The sequence below is a fragment of the Pseudorasbora parva genome, chromosome 9 (assembly GCF_024679245.1).
Source record: "Pseudorasbora parva isolate DD20220531a chromosome 9, ASM2467924v1, whole genome shotgun sequence".
Taxonomy (NCBI): Eukaryota; Metazoa; Chordata; class Actinopteri; order Cypriniformes; family Gobionidae; genus Pseudorasbora; species Pseudorasbora parva.
Genome location: NC_090180.1, coordinates 46641559 through 46659220, shown reverse-complemented (window position 1 = coordinate 46659220; position 17662 = coordinate 46641559). Strand labels below are relative to the sequence as shown.

Genomic DNA, 17662 nt, shown 5'->3' with positions numbered 1-17662 from the left:
CGAAGCCTAAAGTACTAAAATGTGCAAGTTGCGGTCGGTTTCCAAGCACACGCGCATAAGCTGCCTTGAAGCTGGAAACTCTTGCGCGGATTATTTTGCTTTTAATAGCTCTATCTATTTATTAACAAACACGTTCCACGATTTAGCAACAGTAGACTCCATTTTACAATAATCACAGATTGTGCTGATTCTGACGTTAAGTTAAGGGTTTAAGGGAACCAATGCTGGCAGCTGTGAAGGGAAGGAAGTTGCGAGTTAATCTCTTCACCTAGAGTTTTTCGTTCTTCCTGTTGTGCTGAAATGATGACTAGATTTTTTTTTTCATTTTGCTGAATGAGATTCAAAGATCTCGTCTGTAAAATGATCCGAACTTCCCACTACTAACTACAGGGCATCCTTGAGTCTTCTAATAGTGGGAAATAATAACGATCATCTGTAATGACCGTGATTAGACCAATTAATCTTGATCAAACAATTTTTTAATAATCGTGACAGGTCTACTTAGAAACATTTGGGATAATGGGAGTACACAGGTCAACAAAATATATCACATTGTTCTAGTTGTTTTTGGATATTTAACATCAAAAATCTTACATATTGTGCCTTTAAGATGCTAATATAGGTTTTATGAATAGAATTAGTCTCAAAAAATTAGTTTTTATTTTAATTTTAATTTCAATTTTGATTGTAAGTTTAAGTAATTTTAGTGTGCATTTTTGGGATTTATTTTTCTTAATTTAAACGTAAACGCTTTTTAAAAATATTTTGAATTAGTTTTTATTTTTATATTTTCCAATTTTCATTCTAGTTAAAGTTTAAGTCATTTTGCTTTGTTTATTTTTAGGTTTGACTTTTTAATTTTATTTAACTGATTAATATCGTGATCAGTGTTATTTTAGTATCATTAAGATATAAATATAGCTCTTTAAAATTTTAAGCACATCAAGTTAAACTAAATGAACAATGATTAAAGGAAAATTAAAGGAATTTTTAAAAGATTTTAAAAGTCTTTTTGAAAGATCAAAGGATTTTTTCCTTTAAATTAAAAAGCGTTTAAGTTTTTATTTTGATTAAAATAATTTTTAATTCATGAATTAAAAATAAATAAATTGTTGCCAACTATATGAAAAAGTTAAAGGTTTAAAGAAGTATAAATAAATAAATATTCCAGTAAGCATTTATTTTATTTAAAATGTTTTTAGAAATGCTTTTAGTTTTAGTCTGCTCAAAAGTTATTTTTTTCCTGCTCAAAAAACACATTTGTAATTGAGTGTTTGTGGGGTTTTCTCTCACCTGCAGCAGGGCCGTTCACCTGGCCCAGGTACCCTGGCGGAGGCATGGGTGGCATGACCAGATTGAATGGGATGGGAATGTTCATGGAGCCCATAGGGTTCGGTCCGGTCCCGATCATGCCGACCTGATCATGGGTCTGGAAATACATATTAGATGGACGTCCTGTAAAGACAGACAATAATTGGCAAATTACATTTCACAAAAAATAAACATTTCAAAAGCAGGTTCATCATGAAACAACAATAGAATAGGAGAGCGGAGCTGAAACAGTGCTGGAAGACCACTCATCCTCTCGTATTACTTGTTTATTCTATGGCATTTAAACAAGTAGTTCCTATGTTCAGTAAAATCACTTGTTTGGAGGGTCTTTTGGACCCATAGTACCTAATCCATTGCATGGCTTGAAGACATGAAACTCAAATCGCACCTCAAAACCACACGCTTTGCTTAAACGACCACCGATTAAATTAACATCAACAATTAATCGATCAATAAATCATTAGTATTCCTACTTTACATGTTAATAGGGGTGTAAGAAAATATCGATACACGTGAATATCGCGATATTATGTTTGGCGATACTGTATCGATTCTCAAAAACACTGTATCAATATTTATATATTTATTTATTTACATCCAAGATTCGTGGCTTTGTGTTCGGTTTAAACCACAGACTGTATAACATCCAACCACTAGATGGCAGTGTTATCTCAGAACGTATAACTGACGCGGAGCCGGAGAAGCGCGTGAATCACTAACGTTAGTGTTTACATTAGCAAACCCAGCTCTCAAGACGATAGAATTATTCCGCTCCTGCAGTATACAGAGCTGAAGTGTGGACTCATGTTGGCTTCAGCTAAAAAGAAGCCACTAAGGAAATCGACAAGAATCATTTTGTTTGCAAAATAGGCCAAGTTATAATCCAATACTCGGGAAACACATTGAAACAGAGAGCTCGCTTAACATCCTGACGTCACCCGCGCTGCTGAGAAGCGTTTCGATAGAATGTACTGCACGCTTTCCTCTCAGTAACAAAATAAACACACTCCAAAACTGACAGCGGTGGCAGCAGAATGAAAGATCATAGCGGATATGATGACCAGCTCTGCAGTTCAGTAACGTTACTTGAAATAGCACTTTATACAATAGACTGCTTTATAGAAAATAGCTTAACGTTATTAAATATATAACAAACAGTCATTCAGTCATGAAATGGACTGCACTTTCTGTTGTTAAATAGCCACTGCTATACTGTGAACCTTTAAAACAAATACACATAAAGAATCCTGCAGTCACTTTACATTTTACTTTACTCAGATTGCACAAAATAGTGATTGGTGATATAAATTATACTGTATTAATTAAATAAAATACTTTGTCTCGTGTTTTAGGCATATGGTTGTGTTCTTTATTCTTTTAAATTATAAAAAAAAAATATCGCAATATATCGCATCTCTTACAATATCGCAATATATTACAATATATCGTATCGTAACCCCTGTATCGTGATACGTATTGTATCGCCAGATTCTTGGCAATACACAGCCCTACATGTTAACCAACAAGGAAAATAATGATCATTTTCACACCTGTGTTGCTGCGGTCATACACAGATCCAGGAATCATGGCCTCTCTCGCATCATACATGGCAGTACTCATGAAGCGTGCTCCCTGAAACACACAATTCCACTATTAGGAGGAGGATTTTGTTTCTTATATGTGTTTTGGTTCCTCCTTTAAAATGTATTGGTCACTTTGGGGGTGATTATTTAAAAAAAACATGAGATGTTACTGATGCATTTAAGTACTAAAACTGCTTATTTAAAGCTGTATTTTGCAATTGTGTATTATTAAAGGGATAGTTCACCCTGAAATGAAAATGAAAGCTGACGGCTCGATTGCACTCAAAGGAACGTGCCCAGAGTAATGGCCGAGCTCAGTATTTTGACTGAGTAATATGTTTTCTTTCTTGCAAAACCTTCCAGTATGCCGCCTGAACACTTTCCATACATGGCACGCATCTTACTGTATCATTGCGTGGCACTTTTGTATCCTTTTCATAAAGTTTTAGCCTGGTCGCCATCAGTGATACCAGTAACTGAAAATACTCTAATCTGACTACTTTTTTCCAGTAACGAGTAATCTAACGCATTACTATTTCCAAACCAGTAATCAGATTAAAGGAATTTATCCAAGTCACTGTGAGTTACTATTTTAGTCATTTTCCTTAGTAAAAAAAAATATATATATATTTTTTGCTTTCTTCTTGCGTCTCAGGGAGAGTTTTCAGGAAATATTTTTTTAATTCAACTTAAAATGTCAGAAAATACATTGACGTTACTGTTAAAAATGGTCTTCCAATAAAGTGAGTGTTGCCAAAAACGGTCGTCATTTCTGTGTTAAGGCGGCAGGGGTGTTGTCGGCAACTGCTGATTAAACTAATAAAGTAACTTGTAATCTTATTTACTTTTACAATCAAGTAATCTGTAAAGTAACTAAGTTACTTTTTAAAGGAGTAATCAGTAATCAGATTACTTTTTCAAAGTAACTGTGGCAACACTGGTCGCCATTCACTACCATTATATAGAGGAGCACATGCAGGACGTTTTTTTTTTTATTTCTGCTTTTGAGGTCCGAAAGATAGAAGGACAAAGATGGCTTATTTTCATTTCAGGGTGAACTATCCCTTTAAATGCAATTGTAATTAAACAGCATGTAAGCCAGCATTAAAAGACTATTTCTGAACCAGAGGACATTGTGATATGTAGTCATGTGTCATACTCACAGGGTTGATGGTGTTGACCAGCTTGCGGGGTTTGCTGAACTGCATGAGACTCTCTCTCAGGTTGTTGAGCGGACCCTCCACCAGAACCTTCTGTTCCTTGTAGTAGTTCAGCAGGTGGTTCCACAAAGGCTGCTTGGACAGAGCCTTAGGATTGCCCACAATGATCACGCCATATCTGCAAATGTACACACAAAATTGTGCATCAGGTTAGAGCCAGAGCTTGACAAAGCCGTCAAATGCGGGTACATTTCAACTGTGGCGGGTAAGGCAGCCACTCCCACTAGACACTTTGGCGGGTTGAATATAATTTCAGCCAATAGCCAAATGAAATGCCAAGACCGTCGTATCACAAATGTATAATTTCCCCCATTTTGTGCCCCCCACACTTTTCAAACCAAAGTTACACCCTTGTTATCTGATTAGGGCTGTGCAATATATAAAAATTATCAAAATATCGCAAATGTACATATTGCAATATGCATATCGCAACGGCACGCAATATCTGAATGATTTTAACAGGTTACTTCAACATTGTGAAAAGTGTACTGGGCACGACACACAGCGAAATGTACACACATCCATGCATTATATCTTAAAGTGAAAGAAGGCTTATACAGTAAACCTGCCACTGTTTGTCAAACAACAGAAAAACAATATAAAATCACTCAGTGATCTTGGCTAAATAACCTTTGTAGCTTTATTATGTATCAGTGTATATTTATTTCATATGAAGACTACTGTTTTTTTTTTTTAAATAACAAAGATTAATAAAAAAAATAATAATAATCGTCCACCCCTAGTTTAGGAGTCTTTGTTTACCTGCATGTTTAACTGATGTTAAGTTTTAGGTTGATATAATTATATATTACCAAGTCAAGCAAAGAGTTTTTGGTATTTAAATATTTGCATTACATTTTTTTGTTTTTGTTTACATTGATGTTAAAATTATATTGTCAGATTTGTGACATAAATTTTTGCTAAAACATTGCTGGTCACTTTTAGAAGTTGTAGCAATGCTTTTTCCAGAAAGAATGTGAAACACAAATAACATCATTCTCAGTTTTTAAATACTTTTTAAAAATATAATTTAAATAGATTTTACACGCTAATAGCAATATCGAGAAGATAAGAAGATAACGCATTTTTCTTCAATATCCCACAGCCCTATATCGACAATAATCTAGATTGAAATCAAATCTGAATCAAATCGTGAAATTTGTGTCAACCTCCAGCCCAATTAGTTATACACACATTTTCCTCTCACTCAAAGTCTGCTATTGTTACCTGGCTCTGGTAAGCGCCACATTGAGACGTCGTGGGTCGTTCAAGAAGCCGATGCCCTGGTGCTCATTAGCTCTGACACAAGACAGGATGATGAAGTCCTTCTCTCTGCCCTGGAATGCATCTACACTGGCGATCTCCACTTCCTGTCGACACACAGAGGCATCAATACATCACTTACATGCTGCAGTCTAAATGCAAACCACTAGTACTTCTACAGCCGTGTCCCAATCGAACAACCTTTTAGCAAATACAAAGAAAGGCTCTTTTCTTCTCATCCTAATTTTGCCTAAATGTAAGAATTAGCCGGAACAGATTTGGGCTCAATAGCTTGGGCTTGAAGTCCATCTGCAAGGATGTTTAAGAGTGGTTTGGACTTTGTACCTGGTAGAGTTTGGTGTGCAGTGAGCCGCTGAACTGCATGTACTGCACCAGGTAAGAGCGCTGGCCCTCGTAGGGCGTGATAATGCCAATTTGGTCAGGTTTGGCTCCAGCCTTCAGCAGACGGGTGGTGATCTTCTCCACATTAGCAGCCTCAGTCCTGAAAACAGAAACATGATTTCTCCAGACTGGGCCTGTGAATTAGCTTTATCTAATGCTGATAAGAAGTGTTTATGAACAAGCTTATGAACGTTATTCCAGTAGTCACATATAACCAGACTTTTGATTATCAGCATAAAATATGTTCTGCTTTGCATATGATTCTGGCCAAGAGCTGCACACTTTTACAGGATGCAGCGACTACCTGACATGTATATTAAATATAGGAAATAACCCAAATTAGTTGTATAGTTCTTTTCACAATACACATCTTTCAAAAGCTGGGTGGTAGATAAAATGATTTTTTAAAGATTTTGGTCCTATTGCCCTCCTCTAAGTAATTTAAACAGGAACTGCTATAAGGTCAAACAATGATATATAAGGGCCGGGACTTTAACGCGTTAAAGTCCCGTAATTAATTAATCTTAATTAACGCGTTAAAGTCCCGGCCCTTATATATCATTGTTTGACCTTATAGCAGTTCCTGTTAATTAATTACGCAAAAAAAACAAAATTTTAACCACACTTATTTTTGCACCGCGGAACGTTTTCAATGAATGAGTTTCGATGGACCGATTATACTGGAACACCAACTAGCGCTCACGAGTCACGACAACAACAAACCACAGTGAACATGAACAAAGAAGCTGATGAGGCCGCCTTGCTTGGCCCCGTGGATGGGACATTTTGTTTTAAAAAGCGAAAGGATGGAAGTGTCGACAAGAGCACAGTTGTGTGCAAGCTATACAACAAGGAATTCGCGTATCACCGCAGCACATCGAGCCTCAAATATCACAAATATGCTTTTGCTACACTTAATGGCAAACATTGCACTGGTCTGCTGGACTGAAATAAATAAACAATATTTTGTTGATTAAGCTTATGTACTTAGTCATTATTCAATGTTATACTAAAAATCCATGTGAAAAATTACTTTTCACTGTTCTCAAGTCAAATATTTATATGCAATTAAAATGCGAATGCAAATTAACTACAAAGCCTCTAATTAATTAGATTAATTTTTTTAATCGAGTCCCGGCCCTAATATATATAAATATGAGGGCTGTGTTGAAAAAAATCGATTCACCAATACTAAATTGATTTTCATATTAATTTCTAAAGATCGATCCGTAACTCAGAGGATCGATTTAATAATAGGCCTACATTTTCCCCATTAATTTTAATTTGCCGCGTCATTGAATTCACGCATGCGCGCGAGGAGAAAGGACATTAAAACAACGAACATCTCAGCTTTGAAAACTCCAGAACCGCCGCGGACAGAGAATACTAGAGTAGGTAAACAAACTCAAGCCGAAGCTCTCGTCACTATACCGCCGCCATGCTAAAGAAGCGCCGCTGACAGACCGAGTTTTCCTCACTCTTCCTCTTCTCTCATTACCGCGGCAGACAGAGAATACTAGAGTAAGGTAGACGAGTAAATTCGGGCTGCTAGATATGTCGAGAACGCGGCTTACGTCACAGCCATTCTCACTCTTACTGCCAAGGAAGTTGTAATGGCTGCCTTGTCATGACAGCACGCGCCCTCTCCACAGCGCGCGTTCGCTGACTAGAGCACTCTGAAAGGGGGATTGTTCTTTACAACCATCAATACTCCAATAATTTGCAGTTGAATGTCTATAATAATAGTATCAATATGTTGCATAACTACAGTCCTGTAATATTCAGGTAACAGCTGGAAAAAATGCTTTCTTTAAAAATACTTATCTAAATCTCAAAGATCGGATCGAATAATGATAATCGATTCAAGATCTTCAGAATCGGAATCAATTCTTAAAATTTGAATCGAAACCCAGCCCTAATATATATATATATATATATATATATATATATATATATATATATATATATATATATATATATATATATATATATATAATGATACTGATATATTATTTGATACTAACTGAATATTCTATTAAATTTATATTTTGAAATGAAATCAGACCAGTCACTACACTCGCCCTGACTTCCAGAAAAGGCATAAAGTGTTGCCGTTTTGAGAAAGCTCTCTGCATTTGTGTGTGCATCAGATATTTGTGGGGCATGTCTTATGAGAATGGGACATCACATTAAAATCTACCTGTTGAGATAGGAGGTGCCAGAGCTGGCGATCTCCTCCTGGCCCTGGGTCACATAGAAGAACATGGGCTTGTCCGGCTGAGGCCACTGGAAGTCAAAGCCTTTCTTGATCCGATCGGCTAAAGAAAAACAGATCATTATTAATATGGTGACACAAACACAAATACTTTGTTTCAATACACTACCAGTCAAAAGTTATGAATAATTCAGATTTATTTACTTTTTTTTTTTTAAAGAAGTCTCATTCTCACAAAGGCTGCATTTATATGATCATAAACAGGGTAAATTACATTTTAAAATAACTTCTATCAATATTATCAAATCATCATATTAGAATGATTTCTGAAAGATCATGTGACACTGAAGACTGGAGCAATGATTCTTTGCATACATTATAATAGAGTAACATTTTATTTTGTGATATTTCACAATTTTGACTTCTATCAAAACATACATAAAAAAAAAATCTTAATTTCCAAATTAAACAAATATATGTTGAACAATAGGGGTGTAATGGTACACAAAACTGGTGGTACCTCGGTTTTGAAGACACCGTTTGGTACAGCAGTTTAACAAAATTGCTTTTTATTTATTTTTATTAAACAGTGGTTTACTGAAAAAAATTATGTCTGTCATTAAATTAATTCAAATATAACAAAGTTTATATAATGCTGTAAACTATAGGGGGTCCTTACTTACACGTTACTATAATATTAAAGGACAGAGCCCAAACTATTAGACTAAACTCAGCCGCTATTTATTTTCAGATATAATAATGAACACTCAAATAACACATTGCGTGCAAGTTTGTTGTTGAAATATAATAATTTATACACAGTGCATGTCATGACTGTCATGTTTCATGACAGATTTATTTAAACACACATTAAATAAATAAATCAAGACATCACTAACAGGTTCAGTAGAATATAATGAATATATAGGCCAATATAGTTAATAAATAGGCTAATATAGTGAAAATATAGGCTAATATATTGAATATATAGGCTAATATAGTTAATAAATAGGCCAATATAGTGAATATATAGGCTAATATAGTGAATATATAGGCTAATATAGTTAATAAATAGGCTAATATAGTGAAAATATAGGCTAATATAGTGAATATATAGGCTAATATAGTTCATAAATAGGCTAATATAGTGAAAATATAGGCTAATATATTGAATATATAGGCTAATATAGTTAATAAATAGGCCAATATAGTGAATATATAGGCTAATATAGTGAATATATAGGCTAATATAGTGAATATATAGGCTAATATAGTTAATAAATAGGCCAATATAGTGAATATATAGGCTAATATAGTGAATATATAGGCTAATATAGTTAATAAATAGGCTAATATAGTGAAAATATAGGCTAATATAGTGAATATATAGGCTAATATAGTTCATAAATAGGCTAATATAGTGAAAATATAGGCTAATATAGTAAACATATAGGCTAATATAATTAACATATAGGCTAATATATTGAATATATAGGCTAATATAGTGAACATATAGGCTAATATATTGAATATATAGGCTAATATAGTGAACATATAGGCTAATATAAATAACATATAGGCTAATATATTGAATATATAGGCTAATATAGTTAATAAATAGGCCAATATAGTGAATATATAGGCCAATATAGTTAATAAATAGGCTAATATAGTGAAAATATAGGCTAATATAGTGAAAATATAGGCTAATATAATTAACATATAGGCTAATATATTGAATATATAGGCTAATATAGTGAATAAATAGGCTAATATAGTGAATATATAGGCTAATATATTGAATATATAGGCTAATGTAGTGAATATATAGGCTAATGTAGTGAATATATAGGCTAATATAGTGAATATATAGGCTAATGTAGTGAATATATAGGCTAATATATTGAATATATAGGCTAATATAGTGAATATATAGGCTAATATAAATAACATATAGGCTAATATAGTGAAAACATAGGCTAATATAATTAACATATAGGCTAATATATTGAATATAAAGGCTAATATAGTGAATATATAGGCTAATATAGTGAACATATAAGCTAATATAGTGAATATATAGGCTAATATAAATAACATATAGGCTAATATAATGAATATATAGGCTAATATAGTGAACATATAGGCTAATATAAATAACATATAGGCTAATATAATGAATATATAGGCTAATATAGTGAACATATAGGCTAATATAAATAACATATAGGCTAATATAGTGAATATATAGGCTAATATAGTGAACATATAGGCTAATATAGTGAACATATAGGCTAATATAAATAACATATAGGCTAATATAAATAACATATAGGCTAATATATTGAATATATAGGCTAATATAGTTAATAAATAGGCCAATATAGTGAATATATAGGCTAATATAGTGAATATATAGGCTAATAGTGAATATATAGGCTAATATAGTGTAAATACAGGCTAATATAATTAACATATAAGCTAATATATTGAATATATAGGCTAATATACTTAATAAATAGGCTAATATAGTGAATATATAGGCTAATATGATTAACATATAGGCTAATATATTGAATATATAGGCTAATATAGTTAATAAATAGGCCAATATAGTGAATATATAGGCTAATATAGTGAATATATAGGCCAATATAGTTAATAAATAGGCTAATATAGTGAAAATATAGGCTAATATAGTGAAAATATAGGCTAATATAGCGAACATATAGGCTAATATAATGAATATATAGGCTAATATAATGAATATATAGGCTAATATAGTGAATATATAGGCTAATATAATGAATATATAGGCTAATATAGTGAATATATAGGCTAATATAGTGAATATATAGGCTAATATAATGAATATATAGGCTAATATAATGAATATATAGGCTAATATAGTGAATATATAGGCTAATATAATGAATATATAGGCTAATATAGTGAATATATAGGCTAATATAGTGAATATATAGGCTAATATAATGAATATATAGGCTAATATAGTGAATATATAGGCTAATATAGTGAATATATAGGCTAATATATTGAATATATAGGCTAATATAATGAATATATAGACTAATATAGTGAATATATAGGCTAATATAGTGAATATATAGGCTAATATAATGAATATATAGGCTAATATAGTGAATATATAGGCTAATATAGTGAATATATAGGCTAATATATTGAATATATAGGCTAATATAATGAATATATAGACTAATATAGTGAATATATAGGCTAATATAATGAATATATAGGCTAATACAGTGAATATATAGGCTAATATAATGAATATATAGGCTAATATAGTGAATATATAGGCTAATATAATGAATATATAGGCTAATACAGTGAATATATAGGCTAATATAGTGAATATATAGGCTAATATAGTGGATATATAGGCTAATATAATGAATATATAGGCTAATATAGTGAATATATAGGCTAATATGCAGCTCTGAAAAAATGTAAGAGATTAAATTCTTAATTTTTTCCAGAGCTGTAGGTCATATATTCAGTGAACGAGTGGATTTTTGTAGTGAACTCATAGCTGTGGACGCTGAGGTAAATGTGATGCTACGTGACATTGTTCTGAAGCTGTTTTATTGACGTCTTTCCGGTGTTTAAACACTGATTGAGCGATTACACCACAAATGATACAGTTCAGTTGTAATGTATCCTCAACACACCTTCAGATGTTCATTCATGTTTATTTTTTGACAATGACGAGATGATTGCACGCCCATACAGTGATCAGTCACATCACATTAAAGAGCGCCAAAGCAGCATTTATCCTTTGAATTTTGTGATAAAATGGACTGAATACTTAATATATTTGCGTGGGAACTCATATTGAAGTGTGTTCAGCACATAAAACAAGGCGACGATCAGCACACACATGCACCTTAACGGAAGCCCTGTACCGAAACGGTTCGGTATGAATACATGTACCGTTACACCCCTACTGGACAACCTAAAATTAGCTAGACGGAACTTACTACAACTGTTTGAGAACTATATGCAAACAGAAAATAGCATACCGGCAGTGACCCCGTTCTGCAGTGAACCCTCATAGAAGATATTTGAAGGGAAAGCGCTCAGTGCCGGGTGCATGCGGTACTGCACCTGCAGACGGATGGGTCTGATGCCCAGCACCACCAGCCTCTCAAACAGAGACTGAGAAAGACCTGCTTTAGCCGCCTTCTTGCACATGACCACAGGACCCAACTGACAGTGGTCACCCACCAGAATCAGCTGTCAAAGAGAGAGCACAGTACAGTTACCACACAGGGAAAATTTACACACAAATTTCAAGTACCGTATTTTCCGGGATATAAATCACATCTTTTAATATTCTGAAACCTGCTTCAACGTAGGCCATGTTTACACCTGGCATTAAGAAGCGTTTTGATCGGATCACAAGTGGACGGTGCTAAATACAGGTGTAAACGGGGTCTAAAATGTTTTAAGCACTTTTTAACACTTCCAGAGTTAGTCGAAAACGCGTTTGGCTGGATTGTTTTGTAATGTAAACGCTCATGAGGTCAAATGCACTCAAACAGCCTCTAAAGCCTCGTTCAGACGGTCAGTCCAAATCCGATTTTTATGCAAATCCGACTGGAATCTGATCTAACGTTTAACTGTCCGCACCGTGTATCGCAACTCTTCAGATCTGACTTGTTTGTGCATGCAGATTTTTTGCTTTCTGGGATATCTGCATTGGTTTCTATGGCAACGACGTTGAGTTGGTAGACATAAGGCAAAAACAGCAACAACCGCAACATAGAAAGGTTTGCAGATATTGTCTCATTTACAACATAACACATGCAGCCGTCGCATGCTGGACTACTGCGTCTTCAGTGGCAACGGCAGATCCGCATGAGGCTGCTATGGCCTTATTCTGCACCATCGTTTCCGCCGGTTTAAAAGCATGTCTCCGTTATATTATCATTTTCTGCTCGACTGGCACTTGTTTCTGTTTTCTATAGCAACGTCTGGCGTTTACGTGGCGTGTGAAAGTCACATAAACAATGCCAAATCTGATCAGAAAGGTCAGACTGAAACTGATTTTCAGAAATTTGAATAGGATTTAAAACAACATATGAATGTAGCTCGAAGATTTGTAAAAATCTGATTTCATGTGATTTTTTGGCCGTTTAGACTTTCTATATCTGATCGGATTTCAATAGGATATGCACAAAAATAGGATTTGGACAGAGTATGAACAAGGCTTAAAAGACCCCCTACTCGCTGCCTACTGACCTAATGAGTGAACATTATGGGATGCGCACTAGCTAGATGGAATTAAAACTTTGTAGGCTGAAGACCCAAGTTTCTAACACACACTCAGCGTCTGGCTGGTCTTGCATCTGTCAGAGCAGAAACGAAAGCTGCTGTTCTCCGTGTGTTTTTCTGTCGTCTCCAGTGTCTTCATATGTAAATTAAATGAGCTTATTTTGTCCATTAAATCAGAAGATCTGAAAAAGCCCATATCCTTAACCACCCATAGACCTTCCACTTGAAGATATCAGGAGATATCAGAGACGGATTAAAACACTAGCTGTAAACGGGTATGTGTCTCCCTCGTGTACTTGTGATCTGATCGACTAAAACTATATACCAGGTGTAACCAGGGCCTTATATTCCAAAGCACAATCAAATTAACGTTTAGCACACAAATATTTACATAGATGTTTAATTTACATGTAATCCCTATATTTACATCTTTTCATGTGGTAAAGTAGAAAAAGCACTGTTTATGATATATAATTTTACTTGTCAAAACAACAGAAATCATTAAGTAAATTGTTAGGAAATTAAAAATGACTAGTCTGTGCATTTGTACAGAAATGTTTCCTCTCATAGGTTTCAGTTTTTATCTCTCCTACATGCTGGTTACAATTTAACATTTCTCTAGGATAAGTGTTTATAATAAATTATTATGTTGTAGAGTGAGGGGGGACTAAAATACATATTTATAATGTTGGCAAACCTGTTGTTTTATTTACTGGTAGTTTGCATTATTTACTGAAAATATGGTATATATTGATTATGTAAGGTCTGTGCGCTAATATATACAGTTTGCAAATTAGTTTACAGATTAATAAACATCTGTCCAAATAAAACACCAGGGGCCTATACCATGATGGTAGTTTAACAAACTCAGGGTTACAGGATTAGTTTCGAGTTGACAAAACCAAACCAATCTATTCAGGCTTTGTTGGTACCATGATGATGATCATCAGCTTTCTCTGTCAACTCAGGCTTTGATCCTAAGTTCAGGAGTCTAGCTGTGAAATCAGTGATGAACAGCCAATCACATGCAGTGGATCAGTGATGCGACATCCATATTGAACAGCCAATCACATGCTGTGGATCAGTGGAACTGAGATTCACTTCTCGCGAGAGAAGCGGTGAGATTAATTTCTCTCTTCTGCAGATTATTACATGATTTAAAAATATTAAGAATTTAAACAAATTCACACAGCAAGAAGAAAAGAGCAGTCTATGAAAGAGGACAAAGAAAAAAATAATACGTCTATGCAAGAAGAAGTTATGAAGTTAGTTTAGTTGTTTTATAGAGAGAATTGAAGCTCCGTAAGATTTTTTAATTAGCTTAATTTCTTGACTAAATTTATAAATTTGTAATTGATTAAGAGTATAATAATTTCATAAATTATATCTAAATAATTCAAAATAATAATTATTATAAATAAGTATTGTTAACGCTTTAGTCTTTAAAAACCATTTGCTATGTAGTGACCTTTAATTTGGAGTACAAACAGGGGGAGTGACTTTATTGCATTAGAGTTGTGTCACTTTACTCACAGCTGACTGGTCCAATTTCAGTTTGAGATCTCTTATCGAGAAAATAACCTTCCTTGGAGAGGGTTATCCGTGGAAAGCAAGTTACTATGGAGATGAACACCGCTAAAACCCAAACCACTTTAACTCTTTCCCAGCCAAAACCAGAATTTTCTGGGTTTCCGTGTTTTCACTGTCAGACACATGGGGGCGCTATTGCGCATCTTTTGAATGAGTACAGAATCTCCTGATCAAAACACACGCAAGTAAGACGCAGTATTACACGTAATCGCATGTAATCATATGCAAATGAAAAATAACGTGATCATCCTTATTAAACAGCACATGAATCAAAACTATCTAAATTTACTGAATGAAATGTGGACCCAGGACGAGCTACAGGACTTAAGCATTAGAAGTGTAGATGGACTCGATCTCCTCCATCTGTGTTTGATCATCTCTGAATCTGATCTGGAGTCAGTCTTTCACAAACACGTGATTTTCTCAGCTTTTTGTTCAAAATGTTGCTTTTTTATGAAACTTACCCATATTCAAGTGTTGATAAAAAAGGAATGCATGAAGCTAGAATAAAACGTTTTTTTTGGGGGGGGTTAATAATTACATAAATTATATCTAAATCATTCAAAATGATTATCATTATAAATAAGCATTGTTAAAAGCCAGATGCTTTAGTCTTTAAAAACCATTTGCTATGTAGTGACCATTTGCTCTAGTTTAAAAGAAGAGGGTCAGCACTTTATTTTGATATATTGCTTGCTCAGATATTTATTTAAAAAATATTCTATGGGCTATTACATTTTTGTGAAAATTGCCAAAAACCCTGGCGGTGGCCGGCAACTCTTTTTTTAAAACGCTGGCGGGGAAAGAGTTAATGGTACTTAAAACCCAGGATTAGCACAAACTAAGCTTATCTGGCTAGCCAGCTAAACCGGCTTCATGGTATAGGCCCGAGGTGAAGGAGTGTGTCCTGTCAGATACCTGTTTGGCCCCGAGCACCACTGGCACCATGCACTCGGGCTCCGTGGCCTGGGTGCTCTCATCAATGAGAATGGATCGGAACTGCATCTTTGCCAGGCGAGGGTCACCCGCACCCACACATGTGCAACAGATCACGTCTGCATTCTGAGAAAGAAGAGAGAAAGATGTTTGCAGGCCTCTATCATCATGGGGTCGGCTGATGGATCACTCATTCAAAGCAAAAATCCTGCTTTTTTAAATAAAAATTGTGCATTCATGTTAGGGGTGTAACCGTACACATATTCATAGTAAAACATTTTGGTACGGGTCATTTGGTTCGGCATGCATGTGCACCAAATGAATGCAGCATTGTTTTAAAAACTGCATGTGCTGAACATTTGCAAACAGATCTGACAATATAAGAGGACGCAGAGTGAGCTGCTTTGGGAAAAGTGCATTATCCACGTTCATTCTGGTTCTTGAATCTGATTGGCTGAGAGCCTTTTCCAGATATGCAATATTCCCTCAGCATCAACATTATTTGTATCACTCGACTTGCTCAACTGCCATGACAGTTGCAACAAATCCACCATATTTGTAAAAGAAATACTACTAAATACTACTTAAAGCCCCACTTGGCTACTTTTGCTCTCGGGGTCCCCCTACAGTTTGGAAAAAATAATGTCCTCAACTACTGTCGTAAGCTCAGTCATCCTACAACAGGGGATGCCATCGCGCGTGCATTTGTTGACATGACAGCCCTGATAGCCCTGAACTAGTGATGTGCGGTTCGTCTCATAACCCGCGGACCCCGTATGTCTATTTAATGGTCGCGGGTGCGCGGCGTGTTGTAAAAATATATACAGTGGTGCAGTGCGGGCCAAATAACTTCATAAAAGCGTCCCGCAGGTCGGTGCAGCTCTAACAGTTCCCCTGAACAGTTCTTCTGGCGGCGCGTGTGAAATGTCTTCATCCCAGGTAACGTTACAGTCAGTGGCAGATGTTTCAGCATGTCATATGAATATAATTTCATGGGTTTTATTTTTTCCAAACGCCAAATAATCACGATGCTCATGTTTACAAGCCAGCGTCATTATAGAAGTCTATTGGTTACCGTTTTACAGAATCTATATGATACTTCAGTTCAATGTTTGAGTGGTCGGTAATCACCGTAACAAGCAGGACAGCATCGGTCGGGCACGCCTCCTTCAGCTCAGGCCGACGAGCAAACGCTGGTCACATTTTGATCCTCGTCCTGCCTTTAATCCCATCACTTTTTCATTTCCTCTTATTGCTTTCCTCCAACAAAACCTTTTCTTTCTTATTTGTCTCTGCTGCTTCGGACATGACTATATTATCCGACGAACAAAGTTGGGCTCGCACGTCCGAATGTAAGGAAGTGTGTGTGTTGGTGGAAGTGACGTATATGCCGTAAAGCAGTCGAATTTTGTAGTTCTTTTCTTTTTCTCGGGTTACTACCCGAAACCCGAAGTTTAAAAGTACGATTAAAAACGATATAGACCCCATCAGGCTATGGCAGACGTGTCATTCAACCTATTGTAAGTCGATTTATCATCACAAGAGTCTTAAAAAATATATTATGAAGGTTGAAAAGTTACCTAGTGCTGCTTTAAAGCAGATCTGAAGACGTTTCTGTTCAGAAAAGCTTTTGTGTGTTTACTTTTTATTCATTGTAGTTATTTTTCCCTTTTCCATTGTTGCACTTTAAGATTCTTCGGAACGAAAAGTGTTATAAATAAAATTATTATTATTACCACTATTGAGTGTTGTCACGAAATGTAGTTTTAGGAGTTTTTTAGGCAAGAATGTCAATTATGTGC

At 35.0% G+C, this 17662-nt stretch overlaps 1 protein-coding gene across 2 annotated transcripts in view; it reads right to left on the bottom strand.

Moving 5' to 3' along the window:
• upf1 (UPF1 RNA helicase and ATPase) overlaps nt 1-17662 on the bottom strand; it is a 46890-nt gene that overhangs the window by 5580 nt on the left and 23648 nt on the right. For both annotated transcript variants that reach the window (XM_067452849.1, XM_067452850.1), the window contains exons 14-21: nt 15843-15986; nt 12080-12293; nt 8001-8118; nt 5744-5900; nt 5363-5505; nt 4079-4253; nt 2883-2964; nt 1294-1455 (exon numbers count right to left, since the gene is read on the bottom strand). In XM_067452849.1, coding sequence (XP_067308950.1) covers nt 1294-1455; nt 2883-2964; nt 4079-4253; nt 5363-5505; nt 5744-5900; nt 8001-8118; nt 12080-12293; nt 15843-15986 — 1195 coding nt within the window. The remainder of the gene's footprint in view (nt 1-1293; nt 1456-2882; nt 2965-4078; nt 4254-5362; nt 5506-5743; nt 5901-8000; nt 8119-12079; nt 12294-15842; nt 15987-17662) is intronic.